The sequence below is a fragment of the Bufo bufo genome, chromosome 2, assembly GCF_905171765.1.
Source record: "Bufo bufo chromosome 2, aBufBuf1.1, whole genome shotgun sequence".
Classification (NCBI taxonomy): domain Eukaryota; kingdom Metazoa; phylum Chordata; class Amphibia; order Anura; family Bufonidae; genus Bufo; species Bufo bufo.
Window position 1 is genome coordinate 20,775,981 of NC_053390.1, and position 25,742 is coordinate 20,801,722.

Sequence of the window (25,742 nt, forward strand, 5' to 3'; positions counted from 1 at the left end):
TTTGGTCTGTACTGTATATAAATATCATTAGGGATGAGCATATGAGCCAGCAATCAGGGGCTGGTGGTGTATCATATGCTTTTAAATAAAGTATGGTAAGTGAATAAATCCATAGTGGGGCTTGGGAATGTTACTGCTGGTTGGTAAGGAGGGACTCTGATGCCGGGGTGTGTCTTACCTGGGTCGGATCAGCAGACCAGATGCCGCGGCTGAGTCCAAGTTGCATGAGGAGGAAGCTGACCTGTGCAGCGCGCTCTGCTACAGGTTAAGAGGAGTATGTGGGAGGGCCTAACTGTGCTCATTGGAGGAGCGTCCGTGGAGGGGCGGGGTTACCAACGGTGCACGGAGTAGTGGAAGGGAGAATGGGCTGGACAGGGATGGGTATCGGAACCAAGTAGCGCTGGTAACAGAGCGGAGCTGAGATCAGCGTGTAGGGGACTGGATCCAAAGATGGCAATTGCCAATTATATGTTCCAGGAGGATGCTGGATGGATAGTTATAGGTGTTAATTACATGGGTGATGATGGGGGAGATCGGGATGGATTGGAGAATGGGATGGCAATTAGCCAATTGCATTGGAGTCTTTTTTTCATCAGACAGAGTGTGGGGGGGGGGGGGGGGGGTGGAAGGATGTAGAGAGGGGTAGAATTGGACCACAGGCTGGCAGTTTGATAATCACATAGTTCCGGGCATACCCCTCTTCAAATCACTCTGGGACCTCCGTCCCTTCCCCCTCGCCTCCATCCATCCTTCATTTGTTCCGCCCCCCCCCCCCTTCCTTCCTCTACACCCCCGTCATCCATTTGTTTCATACCCTTCTCGACATCTATGGGTGGAACTATAGTGTGATTATCAAACTGCCAGCCTGTGGTCCACTTCTACCCCTCTCCACATCCCCCCCACACACTCTGTCTGATGAAAAAACTACTCCAATGCAATTGGCTAATTGCCATCCCATTCTCCAATCCTATCCCTTTACTGTTCTTCACACACATACCTAGATCATAAACTAGTCTCCCCCGCAGGAACCTCAGTTGTAACATAACATAGTAACATAGTACATGAGGCCGAAAAAAGACATTTGTCCATCCAGTTCGGCCTGTTATTCTGCAAGTTGATCCAGAGGAAGGCAAAAAAAAAACCTATTTATTCTCCCTCAAGACATCGATCTCCACCATCATCACCCTTGTAATTAACACCTATAACTATCCATCCATTATGTCACATTCCTCCATGTATATGCGATATTCGTTATTCTATGAATTTTATATGTATTTTTTATATTAAAAAAAATTCATATACAGTTGCAAGAAAAAGTATGTGAACCCTTTGGAATTATACGGATTTCTGCACAAATTGGTCATAAAATGTGATCTGATCTTCATCTAAGTCACAACAATAGACAATCACAGTCTGCTTAAACTAATAAGACAAAAATAATTAAATGTTACTATGTTTTTATTGAACACACCATGTAAACATTCACAGTGCAGGTGGAAAAAGTATGTGAACCCCTAGACTAATGACATCTCCAAGAGCTAATTGGAGTGAGGTGTCAGCCAACTGGAGTCCAATCAATGAGATGAGATTGGAGGTGTTGGTTACAGCTGCCCTGCCCTATAAAAAACACACACCAGTTCTGGGTTTGCTTTTCACAAGAAGCATTGCCTGATGTGAATGATGCCTCGCACAAAGGAGCTCTCAGAAGACCTACGATTAAGAATTGTTGACTTGCATAAAGCTGGAAAGGGTTATAAAAGTATCTTCAAAAGCCTTGCTGTTTATCAGTCCACGGTAAGACAAATTGGCTATAAATGGAGAAAGTTCAGCACTGCTGCTACTCTCCCTAGGAGTGGCCGTCCTATAAAGATGACTGCAAGAGAACAGCGCAGACTGCTCAATGAGGTGAAGAAGAATCCTAGAGTGTCAGCTAAAGACTTACAAAAGTCTCTGGCATATGCTAACATCCCTGTTAGCGAATCTACGATACGTAAAACACTAAACAAGAATGGATTTCATGGGAGGATACCACAGAGGAAGCCACTGCTGTCCAAAAAAAACATTGCTGCACGTTTACAGTTTGCACAAGAGCACCTGGATGTTCCACAGCAGTACTAGCAAAATATTCTGTGGACAGATGAAACCAAAGTTGAGTTGTTTGGAAGAAACACACAACACTATGTGTGGAGAAAAAGAGGCACAGCACACCAACATCAAAACCTCATCCCAACTGTGAAGTATGGTGGTGGGGGCATCATGGTTTGGGGCTGCTTTGCTGCGTCAGGGCCTGGACGGATTGCTATCATCGAAGGAAAAATTAATTCCCAAGTTTATCAAGACATTTTGCAGGAGAACTTAAGGCCATCTGTCCACCAGCTGAAGCTCAACAGAAGATCGGTGTTGCAACAGGACAACGACCCAAAGCATAGAAGTAAATCAACAACAGAATGGCTTAAACAGAAGAAAATACGCCTTCTGGAGTGGCCCAGTCAGAGTCCTGACCTCAGCCCGATTTGAGATGCTGTGGCATGACCTCAAGAAAGCGATTCACACCAGACATCCCAAGAATATTGCTGAACTGAAACACTTCTGTAAAGAGGAATGGTCAAGAATTACTCCTGACCGTTGTGCACGTCTGATCTGCAACTACAGGAAACGTTTGGTTGAAGTTATTGCTGCCAAAATAGGTTCAACCAGTTATTAAATCCAAGGGTTCACATACTTTTTCTACCTGCACTGTGAATGTTTACATGGTGTGTTCAATAAAAACATGGTAACATTTAATTCTTTGTGTGTTATTAGTTTAAGCAGACTGTGATTGTCTATTGTTGTGACTTAGATGAAGATCAGATCACATTTTATGACCAATTTGTGCAGAAATCCATATCATTCCAAAGGGTTCACATACTTTTTCTTGCAACTGTATATGCAGTTTTTATTTTTATATCTATTTATATATATATATATATATATATATATATATATATATGTATGTATTTATATTTATAAATATTTTTATATAATTTTCTATATTTATCATTATACAATTGTCACACATCTCTTTATATGGATAGGCACATATATTGTGTTTTTCTACATGGGTGTCCATTTTTCTTTTTATTAATCCTCCTTTCAGACTTGATAAAGAGATCTCCAGTACCCCGAAACGCGTTGTCTATGAATAAAACGGAAAATTGCTGAAACCTAAATATTGCTTATGAGTGTGTTGTGTTAGTGCGCCCTCTAAGGTCCACACACTCGACGTAAAGTTCAGCGTTTCTTCTCTTCTAGATGAATGTGGAGAAGCTCGGGTTCTGCTCGGTCTCAGAACCTATTATCACTGCGCTGTAACTCCATGCTGGGGTCAGTCCAGTGACCTGGCGCTAAGATCGGAGACCTGGGGGCCATTGTCAGGTGGTGAGATGTCAGGATTCAGCGTCTCCGTACTATGGAGCACATTAGCTGAGAGGACGGTTTATGTTTCCTATAGTGACCACAACACAACAGCTCGCAGAACGTCTGAGGAGATCCGACTATTGGTGGCAGTTTATAAGATGTTATGTTTATACTCATAGGCCTGGGTTATATCTGATCACTGATGAGAGTGATCACCATGTCTCACCTTGATGTCCATGACCACACCATGGACTGTCTCCATACTGGCCAGGAAAGAGGAACCTCCGGGATCTGAATTATGGAGCTGCAAGTCTTCTGTACATTTGAAGGGGTTTTCTGACATTTTTATACTGATGACCTATCCTCACTATAGGTCATGAGTGTCGGATCAGCGGGGTCAGACACCGGGGACCCTCACCGATCAGCTTTTTGAGGAGGCAGCGACGCTCCTATCACCACCGCAGTTTCCGCAGAGCTCACCCAGCACAGCGCTGCACATTGTATAGTGGTTGTGCTTGGTATTCACTTCAATAGGACGGAGCTCCTAGGCCATGTGACCGATGAACATGACCAGTGGCTTAGGTTACTCTACAAGGGTCCCGGGTGTCAGATCCTCGCTGATCAGATACTGATGACCCATCCAGGAGATACTGCAAGATGTCTGAGGGGGTGAGTTATAACTCAGCTGCAGTTTTGTAATTCTCTTATGCTGCTCCCTCTCCGGCTTGTCTCAGACCTGCAGTCGCTCAGTGGCGCCACCTGTGTTTCCCCTGCACCAACATCTCTGTGGCCCGACTCATTTAACAGCATGTGCACAGAAAACTGGCGCACGTTAGACCAGAAATCATCTCCAGGCCCTGAGCAGCCCTAGATTTCTTTCTCAGCCACAAAGAACTCCTGAAGATGCTCCAGAATCATTACCTCTTAATAATTCGGGTGCATCGTACTCCAGCGAGTTCACTAGTTAGACTGGAGTAACACCAAATGGAAAAGGATTTAGGAAAACTAGAGGAATGTTCAAAAATCTGGCAACTAAAATAGAATGTTGATAAGTGCAAGATAATGCACCAGGGGCGTAAAAACCCAAGAGCAGAATATAAAATCAGTGATACAGTCCTAACCTCAGTATCTGAGGAAAGGGATTTAGGGGTCATTATTTCAGAAGACTTAAAGGTAGGCAGACAATGTCATAGAGCAGCAGGAGATGCTAGCAGAATGCTTGGGTGTATAGGGAGAGGCATTACCAGTAGAAAGAGGGAGGTGCTCATGCCGCTCTACAGAGCACTAGTGAGACCTCATTTGGAGTATTGTGCTCAGTACTGGAGACCATATCTCCAGAAGGATATTGATACTTTGGAGAGAGTTCAGAGAAGAGCTACTAAACTAGTACATGGATTGCAGGATAAAACTTACCAGGAAAGATTAAAGGACCTTAACATGTATAGCTTGGAAGAAAGACGAGACAGAGGGGATATGATAGAAACTTTTAAATACATAAAGGGAATCAACAAGGTAAAAGAGGAGAGAATATTTAAAAAAGAAAAACTGCTACAAGAGGACAAAGTTTTAAATTAGAGGGGCAAAGGTTTAATAGTAATATAAGGAAGTATTACTTTACTGAGAGAGTAGTGGATGCATGGAATAGCCTTCCTGCAGAAGTGGTAGCTGCAAATACAGTGAAGGAGTTTAAGCATGCATGGGATAGGCATAAGGCCATCCTTCATATAAGATAGGGCCAGGGACTATTCATAGTATTCAGTATATTGGGCAGACTAGATGGGCCAAATGGTTCTTATCTGCCGACACATTCTATGTGTAAGAAGCGCCAGTCTTAATACATTCCCCCAAATGGTGCGACTCCTTCCCCTGCACAACCGCCATCAGTGCCCCTCACAGTAAAGAGACATTTATGGCGAACAGGACATAACAAAAGGTGTAATAGACAGAACGGAGGTCAATGGGTAAAAGGAATCCCATAGTAACTGCCTCAGATACAAGTCGGTCAGGATGGGAGCTACCTGCATCTTTCCCACTTCAGGGGAGGTAGAATACGGCTCAGGAGGAGGATTCTCACCATGGGAGGGAGTTTAGAGCCATTCTCCTCACGTTCCTTCAGTGACCATAGCCTATGTCTTCAGACAAGGGGAGACCAGTATCTCTAAGGCTAGTCTGGTGCGTTCTCCATGGATCAGACATTTTTCAGCACATCCCAAAGATGACGATCAACTTGAGATCTGAGAATCTGGAGACGGGTCATCACCTTCATCTCTTTGTGATGTTCCTCAGTCCTGGACAGTTTTTGCAGTGTATCCTACAAGAGAATTTAGACTAGAACCTTCAGAATCACAGGTGCATATCCATGAAGCAAGCATGATTATAAAAAATAAAATGGCTGCTAAGAAATGGGGGTCATTCTAAATAAGTGGTACAATACCGAATATAAATGGATTAATGGAAGCTCTTAGCGCACATATTTGATCAATGTGCCCTGAATATTGTAGGCTTAGGTAAGTCCAAAGAGAGGCAGTATATAAGTGTTAGGGACCCATCTGCAGAAGCCACCTTGACACCTGGTAGATGAGCCCGACACACGTTTGATCAAATATGTGCGCTAAGAGCTTCCATTAACCCATTTATAGCCGGTATTGTACCACTTTTATTTAGAATGACCCCCATTTCTTAGCTCTATTGTGGGCATCTCAGCACAGGTGGTGAGGAGCAGAACCTTGTTATTTCCCCCGATAACTAAACCTAGAAGATCTACAGGAGGCCGTGTATTCAGTCACTGTGTGCTTGTGTCTCCACAGATGGATCCAGGAGGAGAAATCCACCAGAGAGATGTCCTCGTCCTCTGTATTCCCAGGACTGTCCAGAGGAGAAGGTCCCAGAGAATCCTCAGGTAGATGGAGCTGGGCCCTATACACATCTACAGTGGATATAAAAAGTCTACACACCCCTGTTAAAATGTCAGGTTTCTGTGATGTAAAAAAAGAGACAAAGATAAATTATTTCAGAACTTTTTCCACCTTTAATGTGACCTATAAACTGTACAACTCAATTGAAAAACAAACTGAAATCTTTTAGGTGGAGGGAAGAGAAAATATAAAAAGAATATGGTTGCCTAAGTGTGCACACCCTTAAACTAATACTTTGTTGAAGCACCTTTTGATTTTATTACAGCACTCAGTCTTTTTGGGTATGAGTCTATCAGCATGGCACATTTTGACTTGGCAAGATTTGCCCACTCTTCTTGGCAAAAACACTCCAAATCTGTCAGATTGCGAGGGCATCTCCTGGGCACATCCCTCTTCAGATCACCCCACAGATTTTCAATCGGATTCAGGTCTGGGCTCTGGCTCGGCCATTCCAAAACTTTAATATTCTTCTGGTGAAGCCATTCCTTTGTTGATTTGGATGTATGCTTTGGGTCATGCTGAAAGATGAAGTTCCTCTTCATGTTCAGCTTTCTAGCAGAAGCCTGAAGGTTTTGTGCCAATATTGACTGGTATTTGGAACTGGTCATAATTCTCTGTAGCTTAACTAAGGTCCCAGTTCTAGCTGAAGAACAGCCCCTTGGCATGATGCTGCCACCACCATGCTTCACTGTGGGCATGGGGTTCTTTTGGTGATGTGCAGTGTTGTTTTTGTGCCAAACATATCTTTTGGAATTATGGCCAAAAAGTTCAACCTTGGTTTCATCAGACCATAACACCTTTTCCCACATGCTTTTGGGAGACTTCAGATGTGTTTTTGCAAAATGTAGCCTGGCTTGGATGTTTTTCTTCGTAAGAAAAGGCTTTCGTCTTAGAAACATAGAAACATAGAATGTGTCGGCAGATAAGAACCATTTGGCCCATCTAGTCTGCCCAATATACTGAATACTATGGATAGCCCCCGGCCCTATCTTATATGAAGGATGGCCTTATGCCTATCCCATGCATGCTTAAACCCCTTCACTGTATTTGCAGCTACCACTTCTGCAGGAAGGCTATTCCATGCATCCACTACTCTCTCAGTAAAGTAATACTTCCTTATATTACTTTTAAACCTTTGCCCCTCTAATTTAAAACTGTGTCCTCTTGCCACTCTACCCCATAGCCCAGACATATGAAGAATACGGGAGATTGTTGTCACATGTACCACACAGCCAGTACTTGCCAGATGTTCCTGCAGCTCCTTTAATGTTGCTGTAGGCCTCTTGGTCGCCTCCCAGACCAGTTTTCTTCTCGTCTTTTCATCAGTTTTGGAGGGAGGTCCAGTTGTTGGTAATGTCGCTGTTGGGCCATATTTTCTCCACTTGATGATGGTTGTCTTCACTGTGTTCCATGGTATATCTAATGCCTTGGAAATTCTTTTGTCCCCTTCTCCTGACTGATACCTTCTAACAATAAGATCCTCTGATGCTTTGGAAGCATTCTGTGGACCATGGCTTTTGCTGTGGGATGCGACTAAGAAAATTTCAGGAAAGACCAACTAGAGCAGCTGAACTTAATTTGGGGTTAATCAGAGGCACTTTACATGATGGCCGGTGTATGCTGACTCCTATTTAACAGGATTCTGAATGTGATTGCTTAATTCTGAACACAGCTACATCCCCAGTTACAAGAGGGTGTGCACACTTATGCAACCACATTATTTTAGGTTTTTTTGTTTTCTTCCCTCCACCTAAAAGATTTCAGTTTGTTTTTCAATTGAGTGGTACAGTTTATAGGTCACATTAAAGGTGGAAAAAGTTCTGAAATGATTTATCTTTTGTCTCATTTTTTTACATCATACAAACCGGACATTTTAGCAGGGGTGTGTAGACTTTTTATATCCACTGTATATAGGGGGGTCCTGCAGTCATAGAGGGGTCATAGATTGTGGGGGTCTCTTATGTGGATCTGTTAGATTTCCCATCTGTCTGCTGTATTGTACTGAATTGTTACAGATGACAAATCAGGGGGAAGATCTGACTGATATTAAAGTGGAGGATGAAGAAGAGAGGATGATGGGCGATCCCCCGTGTAAGAGTGAGGCGGAGGAGGACATTCCAGGAGATGTCACCACAGGTATGGAATCATGAATGGAGATACTGACTTCAGATTCTGATGAAGTCTTCCCCTTATCCAGCTGACACCTGTCGACCATATGACTTCCCCTCTTTGCTGACCCGTCCCTTAGACAGAACGTGACAGTTATTTCTTTAAACTCCCTTTATGACAGAACGCCAAAGAGAACAGCAAAACACAAAACAATTGCTGGGGCTTATAAAAGCTAAACCATAAATTACATGTAAATGGTTCCATTGAAAGAAAGAAAAAAAACAGCCTAGTCATTAAGTGGTTAAAGCTGTTTGGTTGTTGTGTTTTTCCTTCCTTTCGGTGCACTCCTGTCCTCAGCTCCATGATTATTAGGAAGCTCCGATGTCACATGTGATTATTGTACAGACACAGACGTCTCAGTGATGGTCACCTGCACTCACAGGACACGTCATTAGCTCCACCTTCTTAATTCTTGATAGGACCCTCGTTCCCCTTAGAACAGTTGTGGCTAACCTCCAGTACTCCAGCTGTGGGGAAACTACAACTCCCAGCATGCTCCATTCATTTCTATGGAGCTCTAATAACAGCCAATCAAGTGTTCATCTTGGGACTTGTAGTTTTACCACAGCCGGTGTGCCGGAGGTTTGCCATCACAGCCTTGGGCTACTTTCACACTCGCTTTTTGGGTGGATCCGTCATGGATCTTCAAAAATGGATCCGTTACCATAATACAACCGCATGCATCCGTCATGATCGGATCCGTTTGTATTATCTGTAACATAGCCAAGACGGATCCGTCATGAACTCCATTGAAAGTCAATGGGAGAGGGATCTGGTTTCTATTGGGCCAAATTGTGTCAGAGAAAAGGGATCCGTCCTGGCACACAATGCAAGTCAATGGGGACGGATCCGTTTTCTCTGGCACAATAGAAAACGGATCCGTCTCCAATTGACTTTCAATGGAGTTCATGACGGACCCGTCTTGGCTATGTTACTGATTGGCTCAGTTTCGTCAAGCGGAGAGAAAAACGCTGCAGGCAACATTTTGGTGTCCGCCTCCAGAGCTGAATGGAGACTGATCGGAGGGCAAACTGATGCATTCTGAGCGGATCCTTTTCCATTCAGAATGCATTAGGGCAAAACTGATCCGTTTTGGACCGCTGGTGAGAGCCCATGACGGATCTCAGAAACGGAAAGCCAAAATGCGAGTGTGAAAGTAGCCTTAGAACATCCTGGATTCTTAGTGTAATGGACCCAACAAGGTGCTGGAGACCTTTATTACAGGTTCTGATTGATGACCTCACTCTGTCTATTCCACTGCATCCTGAAGATGTCTATAAACCTGAGATCTGGGGACTGTGCGGCCATTAGGCTATACAGACTTCAGAGTCTTAACCCTTTGAGGTCAAAGTGATTTTCCATTTTCGTTTCTCACTCAGTGCCTTCCCAGTGTACATCTGTTCCTTAAGGGCTGTTTCACACGAGCGGATCCGCAGCGTGAAAGGACAGCGAAGCCGCGCTGTGGACTGCAGAGACACGAGCAGTAACATGACTGATGATGCTCCGTGCCGCTCTGTGATCTTTTTACTAGAAAATCACGGTGACAACTTTATCTCATTGTGATTTTGTAGTAAAAAGGTCACAGAGAGGCACGGAGCATCATCAATCATGTTACTGCTCCGTGTCTCTGCAGTCCACAGCGCTGCTTGGCTGTCTTTCACGCTGCGGATGACACGCGCGGGATTCACTCGTGTGAAACAGCCGACGAGCGTGTCCGGATTAGGTCCGGATGTATTGCGACTGCATTCAGTGAAAACTGCGCGATTTCAGTTTTGCCTGCGATCGCGTTCGATTGTTCCGTTTTTTTTGCGTTTTTTGATGCATTTTGCATGCGCTGATAAGAAACTGAATGTATACAAACAACACTTGCTTGCGGATGCGATGCGATTTTCACGCAGCTCCATTCACTTCTATGGAGCCAGCGTTTCGTGAAAAACGCAGAATATAGAACATGCTGCGATTTTCACACAACACTCAAGTGATGCGTGAAAACCAACGCACATGTACACAGCCTCATTGAAATGAATGGGTCCGGTTTTCGTGCGGGTGAAATGCGTTCGCATCACGCATTGCACCCGCGTGGAATACTAACTCGTGTAAAAGGGGCCTAAGTAACATGCTCCTTTCAGTGTACCTCCTCCCCCGCTGCTGATGTCTCACACAAGCTTAGTCCAGGCTGCAGTAAAATAACAGCAGAAGGAATTAGAAGCTGTAATTACACACTGAACCTGCTGCTGGAGGAAGGAGATCTCTCATCATGTACTGACCAGTGTGAGTTTTCCAGCAGCAGGTAATGACTTAATCATTATCCAAGTCATGTCTCGAGACCAGTTTAAAAGGTCGGACACTGACTTATAGGATAGCTACCTTACATCTGGTGGCATTAGAGGCAGAGCTGGTTTATACCATATATCCATTTACAGCCTAAGGCCTCATGCACACGACTGTTGTGTGTTTTGCGGTCCGCAAATTGAGGATCCCCAAAACACGGATGGCGTCGGTGTGCGTTCCGAAATGTGCGGAACGGCACGGACAGCCATTCATATAACTGCCTATTCTTGTCCGCAAAACAGACAAGAATAGGAGAGGTTATATTTTTTTTGCTGACCACGGAACGGAGAAACGGATGCGGACCGCACACGGAGTGCTGTCCGCATCTTTTTTGCGGCCCCATTGAAGTGAATGGGTTCGCATCCAAGCCGCAAAAACTGCGGCTCGGATGCGGACCAAAACAGCGGTCGTGTGCATCAGGCCTAATAGGAATGTTATAGGTTTGTCCTCGCCGTAGTTTCAAAAATAATCACAAATTCCAATTTTTATTTTCACAGAGAGTTCCAGTAAAAATATTAAGAGCAAAGCTATATTATCACTAAATTATAAAGAAGAAGATAAAGATCTCCTGCAGCTCTCCTCAGGAGAAAACCTTATTACACTTAATGTACACCCAGGACTTCACAGTACAGATCTATTATATAATCCCCCTCATCATGAGGAACCTTCTCCTGACAAATTACAGATTGTTACCACAAATACAGGTCAGAAAGGGGATAAAAGGTTTCAAGGTGGTAAAGAGTGTACAGAACAATCAAGACTTTCTACACACAGAAGAATTCAGACAGCAGAGCAGGAATGTGGGAAATGCTTTACAAGTAAAACAGATCTTGCTAAACATAAGACAATTCACACAGGAGAGAAGCCATATTCATGTTCACGGTGTGGGAAATGTTTTATAGAAAAAATCAGTCTTATTAGACATGAAAGAATTCATACAGGAGAGAAGCCATATTCATGTTCAGAGTGTGGGAAATGTTTTACTGATAAATCCAGTCTTGTAACACATGAGAGAAGTCACACAGGAGAGAAGCCTTATCAATGTTCAGAATGTGGGAACTGTTTTACACAGAAATCAAGTCTTGTTACACATCAAAGATGTCACACAGGAGAGAAGCCATATTCATGTTCAGAATGTGGGAAATGTTTTAGACAGAAATCAAGTCTTGTTTCACATCAGAGATGTCACACAGGAGAGAAGCCATATTCATGTTCAGAATGTGGGAAATGTTTTAGACAGAAATCGGATCTTGCTAAACATAAGAGAAGTCACACAGGAGAGAAGCCATATTCATGTACAGAATGTGGGAAATGCTTTAGACAGAAATCGGATCTTGCTAAACATGAGAGAAGTCACACAGGAGAGAAGCCATATTCATGTTCAGAATGTGGGAAATGTTTTACAGAATATTCACATCTTGCTAAACATAGGATAATTCACACAGGAGCGAAGCCATATTCATGTTCAGAATGTGGGAAATGTTTTACACGAAAATCAAATTTGGTTATGCATGAGAGAATTCACACAAAAGAGAAGCCATATTCATGTTCAGAGTGTGGGAAATGTTTTAGACAGAAATCAAGTCTTGTTTCACATCAGATATGTCACATAGGAGAGAAGCCATATTCATGTTCACAATGTGGGAAATGTTTTACAGAATATTCACATCTTGCTAAACATAGGATAATTCACACAAGAGCGAAGCCATATTCATGTTCAGAATGTGGGAAATGTTTTACACGAAAATCAAATCTGGTTATGCATGAGAGAATTCACACAAAAGAGAAGCCATATTCGTGTTCAGAATGTGGGAAATATTTCACACAGAAATCAAGTCTTGTTAAACATCAAAAATTGCACACAGTAGAGAAACCATATTCATGTTCACAATGTGGGAAATGTTTTACACAGAAATCATCTCTTGTTAGACATCAGATAATTCACACAGGAGAGAAGCAATTTTGATGTTTTATATGTTGAAAATGCTTTGTAAGAAGGAACTAAAATTCTAAAACTTGACAGAACTGGAGAAACTATATTGTTTTATAGATATGGGAAATGTGATAAGAGCAAAAAAGAATTTTAAACCCATCTTATTCACAGACATTACATTTTGGGCAACATGTGTCACATTACTGCAAGTCTCAGAACACTCTCACAACTTGTCTGTAACTCATGTCTTGTAGCTATTTTAGAGCTGAGATTTGGCGGCAAAAAATATCTGCCAAACTGCAGAAGTCGTAGTTGACCATGATTTGCTGTCACGAATAATGGGGAGGGGAGGGACGCCAGAATAACAACAGAAGGGGAAACACAAAGAACTAGGCCTCAAGGCTAGGGAGAGGGGAATGGTCACCTCCTAGGAGTCGGGGCCAGGTTTAGGGGTTTCCTATCAGCATGTATAGACCCTGAAGGTGGGAAAATACATACGCTGGAACCTAAACCCTAGGAGCCCTAAAGATACTGACAGGGAATGAGACAACTGGTTCATTCCCAGGTGAATGAACCAGCATCTCCCTGAGGCCTAGTAACAACAAGCACAAGGGAACAACCAAATATAAAGAGCAGTACAACTTATCTTATAGAAAATAGATGAGCAGGAACACAGGAAAGGTCCACACACCAACTCTTCCAAATCCAAGCAGAAAATATCAACCGCATGGTAAGAAGTGTGAGAACAAACTAAATAGTGAATGCAGTAATGACCACAAGCTACACCTGACAAGAGGGGTGGTCATTACCAAACAACAACACTGAGAAGCGAGAGACTCAGTTAGCCTCACGTGCAGCAAGTCTCTCAGATCTTCTAACCTCTGACACGGGATGTACCGTGACACTTGAATTGTGTTCAATCATGGGAAAGTCACATATGACCTGTGACCAAGAATCCAAGTGTTGGATTTTATTTGACTGTCATGACGTATAGCATGTCGTGTTGGGAACCCATTGACAGTCATTATATGTAGTGTTCAGAGTGTGGGAAATGTTTTGCAGATAAATCCAGTCTTGTAACACATGAGAGAAGTCACACAGGAGAGAAGCCGTATCCATGTTCAGAATGACAGTCATTATATGTAGTGTCACAATTCAACATATCATCTGATGTCACCGTGCATCACCAGCTTAAACTTTTCTATTTGCTCCACGACAGCGTCACCCTTGTCACTGACAGACATTGTCTTCTTGGCTCATATTATACTTTCTCCTAGCGCTGTGACCTTCATTGCTCCTACAGACTAACCCTCCTGTGTGGAGACAGTGATATTGGTGGCATGATGACTACATCACTGATTTATCTGACCGTGTGATCTGTGATAATTAACCCCATATGTACATTCCTGCAGTTTAATGGTAAACCTATCTAGATACTGTTGAACAGTAATACAAGGAAGCAGGGAAAGGAAAGTGCAGCGGCACTGCGTCCATACACCTGTATATCTGTAAGTCCGTATCCAACCCAGGGGAGGCAGCAATTAATGAAGACGAAGCAGGAGATGGTGCTCAGCGTAACGGAGGGGTAAATAGATACAAATAGAGAAAGAGACGCGGCACTCACCGAACTTCTTGATGCTGAATTGCTGTTTATTGCAAGTGGAGCGTAGTGCTGCGCAGGCAGGGGGGGGCGGGGTGGCCACAGTGTGCGTCGGCGGTGACGGCCGTTTCGCGCAAAGATAGCGCTTCTTCTGGCAATTCATCATCAAGAAGTTCGGTGAGTGCCGCGTCTCTTTCTCTATTTGTATCTATCTAGATACTGTTGCTGAGTGATATAGCAGTGGTTGAAATCGCTTGTGATGTCACAATTAACCCCTGAATAATGCCAACATGAATTCAGTGACCAAGTGATGCTCATATATGTGTTACATATGTATCCTCCCTCCATCTTTATTACCTGCAGAACATAAATGGAGTCAGATGCTGAATTCTGTAGGTACTGTATCCAGCTCACTTATACTGCCTCAGATGGATCTGGCTAGATTGGAGGCTTGGGCAGAGAAGTGGAAAATGAGGTTTACCACATTGCCCAGCAAATTCAGTTTATAATACTAAGCACTACATATAAGGTCGTGAACAATCTGTCCCCTCCTTACATCTCTCTCCTGCTTTGCTAATACATCTCCACATGTGAAGACAAAATGAATAGGGGTACTCCCCCCTTATCAGGTCCAACAGTCCAGGGTGAAATCAACGTTTCTTTAGAGCGGTGTGTCATGGTGAGTTGGAACTTTTTCAATATAGTAGAAAAAGGTCCAGCACTGCCCCTCCTCAAATCGGATACTTAATTTCACAATACACTTGCGTTTTTATCTGCCTGTGTATCGCAATACACTGCGTGCAGAATTATTAGGCAAATGAGTATTTTGACCACATCATCCTCTTTATGCATGTTGTCTTACTCCAAGCTGTATAGGCTCGAAAGCCTACTACCAATTAAGCATATTAGGTGATGTGCATCTCTGTAATGAGAAGGGGTGTGGTCTAATGACATCAACACCCTATATTAGGTGTGCATAATTATTAGGCAACTTCCTTTCCTTTGGCAAAATGGGTCAAAAGAAGGACTTGACAGGCTCAGAAAAGTCAAAAATAGTGAGAGATCTTGCAGAGGGATGCAGCACTCTTAAAATTGCAAAGCTTCTGAAGCGTGATCATCGAACAATCAAGCGTTTCATTCAAAATAGTCAACAGGGTCGCAAGAAGCGTGTGGAAAAACCAAGGCGCAAAATAACTGCCCATGAACTGAGAAAAGTCAAGCGTGCAGCTGCCAAGATGCCACTTGCCACCAGTTTGGCCATATTTCAGAGCTGCAACATCACTGGAGTGCCCAAAAGCACAAGGTGTGCAATACTCAGAGACATGGCCAAGGTAAGAAAGGCTGAAAGACGACCACCACTGAACAAGACACACAAGCTGAAACGTCAAGACTGGGCCAAGAAATATCTCAAGACTGATTTTTCTAAGGTTTTATGGACTGATGAAATGAGAGTGAGTCTTGATGGGCCAGATGGATGGGCCCGTGGCTGGATTGGTAAAGGGCAGAGAGCTCCAGTCCGACTCAGACGCCAGCAAGGTGGAGGTGGAGTACTGGTTTGGGCTGGTATCATCAAAGATGAGCTTGTGGGGCCTTTTCGGGTTGAGGATGGAGTCAAGCTCAACTCCCAGTCCTACTGCCAGTTTCTGGAAGACACCTTCTTCAAGCAGTGGTACAGGAAGAAGTCTGCATCCTTCAAGAAAAACATGATTTTCATGCAGGACAATGCTCCATCACACGCGTCCAAGTACTCCACAGCGTGGCTGGCAAGAAAGGGTATAAAAGAAGAAAATCTAATGACATGGCCTCCTTGTTCACCTGATCTGAACCCCATTGAGAACCTGTGGTCCATCATCAAATGTGAGATTTACAAGGAGGGAAAACAGTACACCTCTCTGAACAGTGTCTGGGAGGCTGTGGTTGCTGCTGCACGCAATGTTGATGGTGAACAGATCAAAACACTGACAGAATCCATGGATGGCAGGCTTTTGAGTGTCCTTGCAAAGAAAGGTGGCTATATTGGTCACTGATTTGTTTTTGTTTTGTTTTTGAATGTCAGAAATGTATATTTGTGAATGTTGAGATGTTATATTGGTTTCACTGGTAAAAATAAATAATTGAAATGGGTATATATTTGTTTTTTGTTAAGTTGCCTAATAATTATGCACAGTAATAGTCACCTGCACACACAGATATCCCCCTAAAATAGCTAAAACTAAAAACTACTTCCAAAAATATTCAGCTTTGATATTAATGAGTTTTTTGGGTTCATTGAGAACATGGTTGTTGTTCAATAATAAAATTAATCCTCAAAAATACAACTTGCCTAATAATTCTGCACTCCCTGTATAAAGTGTCTGGTTAGAAGAACGGCAGTGCTGGATTTTTTTTATGCAACCTTCACACGTAATCCCCGATCCTCACAAGCCCTTCTTCTTTGTTCTCCTCTTGTCTGTTCTTCACACAATCGTCTACAAGATTTGTCACCTGCATCCTCCATACTCTGGAAATCAATACCCCAGTACATCAGACTCCCCCCCCACAAAAAAAACCATCCAAACCTTTAAAAGCAACCTGAAAACCACCTCTTCAGGAAGGCCTACCACCTACAATGAGCACGCTGCCACCACACAGCCAGATGAGCAGCTTTACCCTCGCCTACTGTGTCCTTCTCCTCCCCTTGTAGATTGTAAACTCTTGTGGTCAGGGTCCTCTCCCCTCTGTACCGGCTTCTTAATAGCTTCATGTTTATGGTATTTGTATTTTTTATATTATGTATGTGTAACCCTCTCTTGATGTGCAGCACCATGGAATTAGTGACTCTTTCTAATAAATAATAACACTGATAAATGCGGATCAGATGCAGAAAAAAATATACGTTCTTGTGTATGAGCCCCAATACTGACATGGAAAAGGACTTAAGAAGTTGACAGTAAACTTAACTGTAGAAATCAGTGTCAGGCAGCTGCTGCCAAGGCCATTAAGATACCGGGGTGCATCAAAAGGGGACTAGATGCTGGTGATGAGAACATAGTCATGCCACTTTACACATCACTAGTCAGACCACACTTGGAGGACTGTGTACAGTTCTGGGCTCCTGTGTAGAAGACAGACAGCAGAGCTGGAGAGGGTTCAGAGGAGGGCAACTAAAGTAATAACTGGAATGGATGGACTTCTTGTCCCATATTATGAAAATTAGAGTTATTCAGTTTAGAAAAAATGATGACTAAGAGGAGATCTAATAACTATGTATAAATACACTACTCACCAAAAGGTTAGGGATATTGGTTCAATGTTTCAATGCTTTTTGCAAAACTTGCTGTTCTCTAACAAGGAGCTTAACAGCAAAATTCACAACAGGTGTTTGATCCATGAATTGCCCAATAAACTTCTTGGTTCATGACAACACCCATCCCTCGCCATTGATCTGCATGGGTCCCACACACACAGTAGTCCCCACTGACCTTTTTCTTTCCACACAAACACACTCCCCCCACGTCACCTCACTCTTGCACTCATGATCTTCTTGTCTGATCTTAATGGCTACCACACAATACTCCCCGCTGACCCCATATGCCCGGAGACCAGGTACTGCACCCCAGGTCACCCCATCTAGCTACACTGCTCCCCTAACTACTACTGTCTGATCAGGTGTCCTACAAAACACACAATCCTCACCATGTGCCCCTTCTCTCACACAGACACCGACTGCTGCTTATGCCTCTCCGGCGAACTGTTCCCAAGGTACAGACAGTACTCCTCCCCCCGAACAGGTTGCCATCTCTGCCCCCTTCAGAACACAGGTCGCCATCACTGCCTCCCCCAGCACACAGGTCGCCATCACTGCCCCCCCAGCACACAGGTTGCCATCACTGCCTCCCCCAGCACACAGGTCGCCATTACTGCCCCCCCAGTACACAGGTCGCTATCACTGCCCCCCCCCCCCAGCACACAGGTAGCCATCACTGCCTCCCCCAGCACACAGGTCGCCATTACTGCCCCCCCAGCACACAGGTCGCTATCACTGCCCCCCCCCAGCACACAGGTCACCATCACTGCCCAGCGCACAGCCCTTCCTCCTTCCACAAGCTGCTGCCGTCAGGGTTTGTCATGTGACCATAAAGGAGCATGTGACCAGTGATGTCACAGACCTCCTTATAGCAACTTCATTCTAGCATCTACCGCAGCAGATACGGTTGTGATTAAATCCCATGACTCAGAGGGACCTGGTCCTCCCCAGTCATGGGAAATAGCCAACAGCAGCTGTCTATTTCCCTTAACTGGTAAGGACCTTTTTGCCCCCTAGTGGTGAGGTCCTGCATAGATACAGTATTTAGCCTTGTCCCAGTGAATTGGCTATTTCCCGTGACTCAGAAGGACCTGGTCCTCACTAATAATATAATAAGAATTTATTCCCCTATTGTCCTTGACCTGATCTACCGTATCATAGTATTTAGCTTCACAGTGAATTAGCTCCAGTGACATTATTATTTGTATTTGTTTCACTTTATAGCATTGACTAAAGTAACACAGGTGAACGGTGGATAATAAAGTCTTTATAGTTATTTTCTATTTCCCTGTCTCCAGAAGGACCTTTTCCTTTTTCATTGTTTTACTGGTGGTTAGGCCGGGATTCCTCTGATCACCACGCATAGTCACCGATGATACACTTTATGAACTTGGCCTTTGTTTCTTCTAACAAATATTTCAAAACCAATCTGAGCTTCCGCAGGACATACCATTGATATGTGGTCAACCTTGTACATCATTAAAGATGTTTTCCAGTTTTCACAAGTGAGCATCCTTATAAGTATTCTTAGAATAGACCGCATCTACGATGCTGTGGCGTGGCTATGTACTGCAGCCGCTCTTCAATAGACTTCTATGGGATAGATAGGTTGCTCTCCTATACAAGTCTATGGTAGAGTGACTCCATAATACACGGCACACTTGTATAAACTGGAAAACCCCTTTTAAATTTACTATTTCTAGGTGTCCAATGCAAACAAATTAGGGAGAGTGCATATCCTTCTAAAAATGGATTTGCAAAATTAACTTATCATCTATTCAAAGACAGATATATTTATGTAATGCCGGCAGTCTGTGCCAGCCAGCGTACTACTTCTCCCAGCAGACACAGTAACCCTGTTAATGTCCATTTATGCTGTCTCTTCACTGCTCCTCCATGCTGGGATATACATGCACTTGCTTCAACTGAGGCCACAGTGTCTGCAAGTTAAAAAGTATGCTTTACACAGCGTATAAGGGTGATGTCACAGCACAACGGGAATCTAACTGGGGAAGAGGTGAAAGTAATCCTCCTCCTACCACGACCACGCCGGCAAGAACAGGACGCTTTACAGACGTGTTGTTGATGGAGGACATGCAGAGCTTTTTAAGTCCTACACATCTCCACAGCCCTTCGGGGTCCACCCTCAGAGAACGACTCAACCCACAGGTAGCAGACTACCTCGCCTTAACTGCAGATATCGACACTCTGAGGAGCGATGAACCCCTTGACTACTGGGTGTGCAGGCTGGACCTGTGGCCTGAGCTATCTCAATTTGCGATAGAACTTCTGGCTTGCCCCGCTTCAAGTGTCCTGTCAGAAAGGACCTTCAGCGCAGCAGGAGGTATTGTCACTGAGAAGAGAAGTCGCCTAGGTCAAAAAAGTCTAGATTACCTCACCTTTATTAAGATGAATGAGGCATGGATCCCGAAGGGACTGACAGTGGGGGATGCATTTGACTAAAAAAGGCCTGATGAGATGAGCTGCCTTGGGCTAAAAATGGTCCACACGCTGCTGTATTTAATCTCTGCATGCCGGATGACTTGCATGACTTTTCCGCCACCAACTAGGGTTCAAGCCGCAATGTTTTAGTGCTGCAACAATACCTAATTGTTTAGGCATGTGTACATGCCTAATTTTTCTGGCCTCTGGTGCTGCACTGTGGCTGCAAAAACCAAACAAAAAAAAAGGCACATACATGTGTCAATTCCCCTTCGTGATCGTTACCTTGTTGTGGTGAAGGGGCTTGCGTATCACAATGAAGCGACCACCTCTATGAGTGTGTTGGCAATGGCAATGTTGGCACACCCCAGATGATAAGGTCGTTGCTTTATTGTGAACAGACCAAAAGCGATCGGCTGGATAATTTTGCATAGAAAAAACATGAATTTTCTTTGTGATCATCTAAGGTGATCTACTAGGCCAACAATGGGCCCACACTGCAGAATCATTGTTTTCTGGGTCACTTAACTGTCACTGAACTACCTCAGCACGACCATAGGCTTTGAAAAACCACCATTGCCTGCAATCTGCCAAACGTGCGCACGAGCACAGTCATCACTACACCAAGATTGACGCATAGAGGAATAAAAATTTATGTCATGAGTATGTTAACTATTGACAACTCTTTCCGGTTGTCTAAAATCTATTCCATAGACTGGTCCCTGATAGGGGACGTAACAGGGATTAAGCTGATAGGAATAGTACTACTTAACACACTACTCATATCTGGTAGCACAGTACATTGCAAGGCGTACACGCAGTGCCCCAAATTGGAAGTAAGAGGACCGACCAAGCATCTTTTTCCATCTCCCGGTTCCTAAAATCTATTCCATACACGTCCCCTGATAGTTTAATCCCTGTTATGTCCCCTAATAGGAATAGTACTACTTAACATACCACTCATATCTGGTAGCACAGTACATTGCAAGGCGTACGCGCAGTGCCCCAAATTGAAAGTAAGAGGACCGACCAAGCATCTTTTTCCATCTCCCGGTTCCTAAAATCTATTCCATACACGTCCCCTAATAGGGGACGTAACAGGGATTAAACTGATAGGAATAGTACTACTTACCATACCACTCATATCTGGTAGCACAGTACATTGCAAGGCGTACGCGCAGTGCCCCATATTGAAAGTAAGAGGACCGACCAAGCATCTTTTTCCATCTCCCGGTTCCTAAAATCTATTCCATACACGTCCCCTAATAGGGGATGTAACAGGGATTAAACTAATAGGAATAGTACTACTTAACATACCACTCATATCTGGTAGCACAGTACATTGCAAGGCGTACGCGCAGTGCCCCAAATTGAAAGTAAGAGGACCGACCAAGCATCTTTTTCCATCTCCCGGTTCCTAAAATCTATTCCATACACGTCCCCTAATAGGGGACGTAACAGGGATTAAACTGATAGGAATAGTACTACTTAATATACCACTCATATCTGGTAGCACAGTACATTGCACGGCGCACGTGCAGTGCCCCAAATTGGAAGTAAGAGGACAAACCAAGCATCTTTTTCCATCTCCCGGTTCCTAAAATCTATTCCATAGACCGTCCCCTGATAGGGGACGTAACAGGGAGTAAACTGATAGGAATAGTACTACTTAACATACCACTCATATCTGGTAGCACAGTACATTGCAAGGCGTACGCGCAGTGCCCCAAATTGGAAGTAAGAGGACCGACCAAGCATCTTTTTCCATCTCCCGGTTCCTAAAATCTATTCCATACACGTCCCCTGATAGGGGACTTAACAGGGAATAAACTGATAGGAATAGTACTACTTAATATACCACTCATATCTGGTAGCGCAGTGCCCCAAATTGGAAGAGGACCGACCAAGCATCTTTTTCCATCTCCCGTTTCCTAAAATCTATTCCATACACCGGCCCCTGATAGGGGACAAAACAGAGATTAAACAGTTAAGAACAGATTTTTTTTAATTAAAAAAAAAAGAGGACAGCCTCTGCGGAGCTGGATATTTTTTGGCCGCGTTCCCAAGGCAACATCATCTACCTCATCCCATATGCGTTTTTTCTGGAGCGTGCCCTGCGAAGAGTGCTGGATCAGGCCGTAGATGAGCATGAAGAGGAAGAGTTGTGGTCACCATCACCACCAGAAGCAGCCTTGTCGTCGTCGATTGCTGGACCTGCGGCAACGCAGAGAGAGGAGTCTGAAGAAGAGGAGTCAGAGGAGGAAGGTGGCTTTGAGGAGGTGGAAGACCAACCACAGCAGGCGTCCCAGGGGGCTTGTTGTCACATTTCGGGGACCCTTGGTGTTGGACGTGGCTGGGTGGAGGAAGAGACCTTCAATGACGTCAGTGAGGACAAGGAACGGGACATGGTTAGCTTGGTATCCAACCTTGTGCAAATGGGGAGTTTGCGGTTGTGCAAATGGACTGTTTGCGGTGCGTTAAACGGGGAGTTTGGTCTGTCAGAGTTTGGTCTGTCACTGTGAAGCGGGCGTAACCCTTACACTACCTGATCGATACAACATCATACCTGATGTTTTAAAGCACGTTATTCCAAACAATTTAGGAATGTTAGGTGATTTATGCCCTTTATGGATTAAAACCCGACTCTGCGTCAACTACGTAATTTTCCATGGGAGTTTTGCCATGGACCCCCCTCCGGCATGCCACAGTCCAGGTGTTAGTCCCCTAAAGGGTTTCTATCACTTCGTTTTCACATAATTAGCTTTCAGACACTAGCGATCCGCTAGTGTCTGCTCTGCCAAACAATCCTAATATAATAGGTTTTGGGGCAGCCGTTTCGCTAAAAAAAGAACTTATATTGATATGCTAATGAGCCTCTAGGTGCTATGGGGGCGTCATTAGCACCTAGAGGCTCGGTCTACCTTCACAAAATGCCGCCGCCCAGCGCGTCCCTCCAGCCCGCCCATCTCCTCCGGAATGCGATCCTCCCTGTGAGCGTATGTATTCGGCACATGCGCAGTGAATGTCTGACCGCTTCCCTGCACAGACATCTCCACTGCGCCTGTTCCTCGGAGCACTATGACGTCATCGGCGCAGTGGAGATGTCTGAGCAGGGAAGCGGTCAGACATTCACTGCGCATGTGCCGAATACATACGCTCACAGGGAGGATCGCATTCCGGAGGAGATGGGCGGGCTGGAGGGACGCGCTGGGCGGCGGCATTTTGTGAAGGTAGACCGAGCCTCTAGGTGCTAATGACGCCCCCATAGCACCTAGAGGCTCATTAGCATATCAATATAAGTTCTTTTTTTAGCGAAACGGCTGCCCCAAAACCTATTATATTAGGATTGTTTGGCAGAGCAGACACTAGCGGATCGCTAGTGTCTGAAAGCTAATTATGTGAAAACGAAGTGGTAGAAACCCTTTAAAACAACTTTTCCATCACTATTGTGGCCAGAAAGAGTCCCTGTGGGTTTTAAAATTCGCCTGTCTATTGAAGTCTATGGCGGTTCGCCCGGTTCGCGAACATTTGTGAAAATTCAGGTTCGCCGTTCGCGAACGTAAAATCTTATGTTCGCGACATCTCTAGTTAAGATGGTAATTCTACCTCAATTTCTCTATGTTCTTAGAAATATACCTATTTGGATAGAGGACAAATATTTTTAACTTCTGGAAAGAATAATTAATCGCTTAGTCTGGGGAAGAAAACGAGTGAGACTCAAACTAGAATATCTATATAAGCCTCTGGAGTGTGGGGGCCTAAACCTCCCATACTTCAAAGGCTACTTTATGGCAGCTCAGTTATGGACGTGCAATGAATGGCCAAATAGTACATCTCTGAGCGGCCTAGTAAGAGCCTCCACGCACAACAATATATTTACGCTCTTAGATTCCGGGCTAATGATTAATAAAGATTGGGGCTATAAATAGACTATAAAATCACTTCTGAAATTGTGGGCTATCACTAGAGGATGGTTGGGGGTAAAGGGATCACTTATATTCACGCCTCTTTGGCATAATAAGCACTTACAGACTTTAGATCGTATAGCAACCGATCAATTCTGGCAAAAGAATGGGATTTTATATGTGGCACAGGTTGTTAAGAATAAAGAAATTAAGTCGTTTGCGGAACTATCACATAGTGTACAGAATCTCTCATGGTTTAGGTATTTCCAGCTTCGGTCGGCACTTTCTAGCTTGGAAATAGATACTTTATCTCCATTAAATGAATGGTTAGGGAAGATATCACTAGGAAGGAAGATTTCAAATATATACAGACTACTAATTAAGTCACGTTTTTCTGAGACCCAATCACCAGGACAAAAGGCCTGGGAGACGGACTGACCAAATATAAAGCTGGTGGGATGGGGGAGTATCTTTACTAATCCAGATGTACTTTCTCACAATTTTAATCACGTTCTAACACAGTTTAATGTTTACCATAGACTTTATGTTACTCCCACTTGGTTAAACAAGTGTGGATTAAGAGATACCTGCAAGTGCCCTCGTTGTGATAATGTAGGAGCTGAATATCTGCAGATGATGTGGCTCTGCCCAGGTCTTGTAGTACAGGGTGGGCCATTTATATGGATACACCTTAATAAAATGGGAATGGTTGGTGATATTAACTTCCTGTTTCAAGATGGGTGGTTGTTGAGGAACGGTTGAGATGTATGCATATATATCCATGCATGCCTGCAAACACGTGCGGGCATGTATGGTATATATGTGCATACATTGGCCATAGCATCATGGGACGATGTGCGCAAATGTGCCCAGCATCTGCGCACGTCTGTCCCTAGTGATCCCCAGGGGCTCATGGTGGCCCCTGTGGGAAATATGTGCCCCCTTATGATGTAGGGGCTTGTGCCCCCTTATAATGTAGGGGCTTGTGCCCCCTTATATAATAATGTGCCCCTCATTATCTGTGCCCCCTTATATATATGAATATCCCCTTATATAATCCCACTTAGAATGTATTAATGTATACATGTGTATGGATGTGCCCCAAGCATCAATACACATGTATATTATATATATTCCCCCCCCCCCCCCTCCTACAACTGAAACCAGGTGCATCGGTGTGAATGTGCCCCAAGCATTCGCACCGATGCAATCTGGCTAATTGCATCAGAATGACCGGACAAGGGTCCGGTCATCCTGATGGATACAAAGAGCTCAGATTCAACAGAATCTGAGCCCTTTGTTGTAATTATCCCCAGCGCCGCTGGAGATAATTACACATGATAGAAGAAGGGGAGAAGCCTCTCCTCCTTCTATTATGTGCATTCCGACAGTGCGATTACTATCGCACTGTCCGGAATGCGAGGTGCAGCAGGCGGGAGATCAAAGGCTTCTCCCGCCTGTCTGCAGCGCGTCCCCGATGTGCTGGCCGGCGCAGTGACGTCATATCACTGCGCCGGCCCACGTGGATCATGGGGGCGCGCGCGCGCCCCCTGGTGGCGCGGGAGTGCGGGCCGCCGGGGGATAAATATCCGGCGGCCCCGGCACTCTGGAATCTTCATCTGGGCCCCCACCTGGAAGAGGAGCGCGTCCTGTGCTCCGGGAGTCAGGGCCTCCCACGTGGCAGCTGTTCGGTCCCCCCCCCTGAAGATGAGCACTGGGATAGAGAACCCCTGCCTGCCTGCCGCCCAGCAGAGCGCTGTGCTCT

General features: G+C 44.4%; 1 protein-coding gene across 1 annotated transcript in view; it reads left to right on the forward strand.

The window, feature by feature from the left end:
• LOC120991125 (gastrula zinc finger protein XlCGF57.1-like) overlaps window positions 1–25,742 on the forward strand; it is a 220,157-nt gene that overhangs the window by 113,577 nt on the left and 80,838 nt on the right. The window contains exon 3 of the mRNA XM_040420016.1: window positions 11,309–12,712. Coding sequence (XP_040275950.1) covers window positions 11,309–12,712 — 1,404 coding nt within the window. The remainder of the gene's footprint in view (window positions 1–11,308; window positions 12,713–25,742) is intronic.